This window comes from Lactuca virosa, chromosome 5 (assembly GCF_052849685.1).
Source record: "Lactuca virosa cultivar CGN04683 chromosome 5, Lactuca_virosa_CGN04683_v6, whole genome shotgun sequence".
NCBI classification, from domain to species: Eukaryota; Viridiplantae; Streptophyta; class Magnoliopsida; order Asterales; family Asteraceae; genus Lactuca; species Lactuca virosa.
In genome coordinates, this window is record NC_136430.1 from 426,771,844 (window position 1) to 426,776,011 (window position 4,168).

At 35.7% G+C, this 4,168-nt stretch overlaps 1 protein-coding gene and 1 non-coding gene across 2 annotated transcripts; both read left to right on the forward strand.

The window, feature by feature from the left end:
• The first annotated feature begins 3,283 nt into the window (after window positions 1–3,283).
• On the forward strand, window positions 3,284–3,355 carry TRNAD-GUC (transfer RNA aspartic acid (anticodon GUC)). The gene has a single exon. It is a non-coding gene; the product is annotated as a tRNA-Asp (tRNA).
• Window positions 3,356–3,481: 126 nt separating this feature from the next.
• Window positions 3,482–4,168, forward strand: LOC145112893 (uncharacterized). Its single transcript, XM_079049007.1, has one exon. The coding sequence runs from the start codon at window positions 3,567–3,569 to the stop codon at window positions 4,122–4,124; it is 558 nt and encodes a 185-aa protein (XP_078905133.1). The 5' UTR covers window positions 3,482–3,566; the 3' UTR covers window positions 4,125–4,168.

Consider the following 4,168-nt stretch of genomic DNA (forward strand, 5'->3'; position numbering starts at 1 on the left):
ATCAGGAAACGAGAATTCCCAAAAGTTGAAAGATTCTAGACATAGGCCAACTCAGCTAAACCTATGTCTAGATCATTTGATCAATTCAATCAATCAACGCAGGACAGGATCCTCCAAATTACAGGCATGGCTTGGATGTATGAAATTTTTGTGACTTTGAAAAACTCAGAAACGATACCAGAAAAGGGGTATGACAAACTCAAAGAAAATGGGTATTCAGGAAAGCAAACTCAGGAAGGAGAGACAAAGTATGGTTGAGCTTTGACATCAAAAGGCTTGAAGACGACATCAGATGGAAAAGCGCGAACCGATTTCAAAGACTCGATATCGTTGTCATCAAAAGAACAAGTCTCATCGTAAGACAGTATCTTTTGATCAACAAAGTCTTCGTCGGAAGGAACGATAATGCTAGCACAAAAATGGAGCATCTTCTTTCCCATGATCAAAGACTAAGAAAATTAAGAAGAAAAGATCAGCAAAGAGTACCTTTAAAGACAACTGATAACGTTTGAAAGAAAGCTGGAACAAGTAAAGAAAAATCAGGAACCCAAGCACCCTATTTATGCAAAGATTACATAAGAAAGAGAAACTATTTCACAGATAATTATGCCTACATTAACGGCTAGAATTCTATCCGTTAGAATTTAAATCTTTCGATCTGTTAGGATTCCGGAATCCTTATTTTCATTTTCATTTTTGTTTCAATTATATAATGAAAATCTATTGCCTCCCCTCCCTCCACGAGTAGATATTTAGTATTGAATAGTGTCAAACCCATTATACTCTTTCAAATATTAGGAATTAATCCAAAACATTTTGCAGGTATAATTTGGGGGCAATTAATTTGGGGCAAGATCTTCAATCCTATCCAGGATCCCGGATCTCAAAGAAATCTAAGCATCCCGAAATATATGTCAGAATCCTGACTATCATGATTATTATTTCCTAACAATATTAATGGCTATATTTCTTGTTTATTCCTTACTTATGCATAAATAGTTTGTACTTTGATCATCATTTCTGTAATTTGTTTTCTAGTCAATAAAATCAAACGAGAACGAGGCAGGTGATCATTATCACCAACAAAGGTTTTATGTCGAAGATCCCATCAAGGATCAAGGGCTTTCCTTGTAAACCACTCTTGTCATCTTAATTTCAATTCGATTCTTGTAATAGCTACAACACCACAACCTCTCATACAACTTGGTTGATTTTCATCTGATTGATTTTTGACCAAAACAATATACACACCCATTATAAGACAATGCTTAGTTCTCCTATCCGACCGATGTGAGATCAAGGATCTCCTTCTCTTCTCTCTCCTTCTACATGGTCTGACATCCCTGTCAAATGCATAGACCTCGTATGCCTAACTCCAATACCCTTTGTAACATCCCCAAAGGCACGTACCATAATATTGCCCGCTTTGATCTACCCAAGATGGAAACTTCACAGAGATGTAATGTTTAGTTATCACACACTAACCGGGTAAGAGAACTGAGCATTATCTTATAAGAGGTATGGATACCTACCTATCACAATGTGTTTTAAATTCAAGCGGGACAACAAATATCATAAGAACTCTAAAGTTAAGCATGTCATGGGGAGAGCAATTTCAATATTGGTGACCCTTGAGAAGTTTTCGTGTCGAGTGGCCCAAGCAGACAATATTGATCTTTGTAATGTATTAGAAAGTTAAGTTTTCTGTTAACTTGAACCGATTAAATGATGGATTAAGTTTTAGTAACTAGCCAATCTCAATTTAAGAAAACAAATTCGTAAAAATGTTTGAAGACTACGTTAGCCAAAGAAAATCAAAGTTAATATTCTAAGGACTTGTCGGTTCAAATTTATTAAATATCAAATTGGAGGCATTATCGGTTCACTGTTCTCTCAGTTATTAAAAATAAGAGGAAGTTGTAACTGTCAAACCGGAGCACTTATCAGTTTATGGTTCTCTTAGTGGTTAACAAAAGAGGAAATCATATAAACATGGACTGATAGTTATTAATTTGATAGTTGTCGAACATAAGTTACTCCATCAACTCTTCCCATGATCTTCACAGTAAGGATTAACTACCTTATATCCAAAAGTACACATAGATCATAACAATCGAGTGTAACTGGATTTTATGTGTATGAAATTCAAACTAAAGAGCTTTAAGTTTTATGAATTTGTGAAATTAACTCTTCACATATATTTTGTAATTTGATTTTGCTTTAGGGGTGTCATTTAAAATTTTTTAACCATTAAACCGGGTATTATCAGTTCATGGTTCTCTCTGGTTGTTTAAAAAAAGAAACTCTTGTATATAAACATCGATTGATATTTATCAATTTGATGACCGTCAAACATAAGTAACTCTCTCAACACTTTCCATGATCTTTAGTGTGAGGATTAACTTCTTTATATCCTAAAGTACACATATAATGATATAACAGTGCATAGCTGAATTTTGTGTGTATGAATATCAACATAGAGAGCTTTAAGTTTTATCATTTATGCCTTTGTGAAGTTAATATCTTCACATTTGTTTTGTAGTTTGATTACGTTTTAGAAATTTCTCCATGTATTTGATTATACCCATCAATCATTTAATTCAAATTCATAATTTAATCCATGTGTCAATTTAATCTTTTACTTAGTATTCATCTCATCCTTTTACATATAACAGCTTCTACAAACTAATTTATTTATTGATAATATCAATAACGTAGGCATAAATAACTTAGGTATTTGAAATTGGTGACCAAAACCTATAGTTGCTATTTATCATTTTCTAATAAATATAAATGGGCATGTGACACATGTTCCATCGGTTTCATTGTAATGTCGTTATTTGCTTATTATAATATCTATTGAACACTTGTACCAAACATGAACATTATCTGATACAATTAACTCAAATTATCGCTAAATTTTAGGAAAATCATTTTTGTGGCCTAACCTGGTTTATTTTATTTTGAGTTTTCTTATTCAGTTCGTACTTGAAACATACAGAATTTACGAATCAACTTTTAGGTTTTAACATAAATAAACCGGATTTCAAATTTGGTTGGTTGGTCTAAAATCAAAATGAACAAAGTTTACTTGCTATTGAAGGAAAACAACTTCATACAAACACTACAAAAACATTCATGCCACGTTAAGATATTTTAATAGAATAAATATAGTATACTAAATTTCAACATTTACATCAAATCGAAAATCAATAAACGAGATTCAAAAAGGAATCCTAAAACAAAAATATTAATTAAATCAGTTTATGAAAGTAAACATCTGGTCGTTGTAGTATAGTGGTAAGTATTCCCGCCTGTCACGCGGGTGACCCGGGTTCGATCCCCGGCAACGGCGTTTTTGACCTTTTTTCTTCCAACGTTGTATTTTCCAAAGACGTCGTTTTCCTCTACGGATATTTTCTGTAATTGAATCTTGCCCTGCCTTCCACTCCTCAGTTTCTTGCCGATAAAGAGACGCAAACATTCCAAATTTCAGCTTCAACCCACCAACACCACCACCTCATTCTCGATCCAATATCCACAATCCGCCACCACTAATCAACCAAATGACCACCGCCGACCACCGTAACCTAAAGAGCACCACCATCCACGTCATGGCATTAGACGGAATCGTGAACGTCAATTCCCTTTTCACACTCGGTCTCTTCCTTGGTCTTGCCGTTAACCCCGCCGACCCAAATTACACCCTCGTGGACTCCTCCTCCGCCACCACATGCCTCATGTCCTCTTCCACCGCAGAGAACCTGGTCGCCTTCCATGTCTACTCTTTCAGTTCCTTCCTGTTCTCGAGCCTTATTGCTTTCGGGCTCAAACAAGCCATTAGAACAGCCAAAGATGGGGATACGCGGATTCAGGTGAGTGATGACACCATCGCACATGTTAATTTGAGGGTCCTACGAGCTGGGATTTTGGCGTCGGCTGCTGGATCGGTGTCTGGATGTTTGTTTTTGACTGCTGCGCTGGTTGATTTGGTTGAGATTAAGCTCGGGAAATTGGGTTGTTCCGATTGGTATGGTGTGGCTGCGGTTGTGCCGTTGGTAGTGTTGGTGCCTTTGGCTCTTGTTTTTTATATATGCATTGTGTTGCATGCATTCGCTACTTAGTAGCTTCATAATTGTATTCTACAAATATTTATAAGTCAAATCAA

Coding starts and splice junctions, on each gene's coding strand:
- LOC145112893 (XM_079049007.1), top strand. CDS start 3,567: ATGACCACCGCCGACCACCGTAACCTAAAGAGCACCACCATCCACGTC.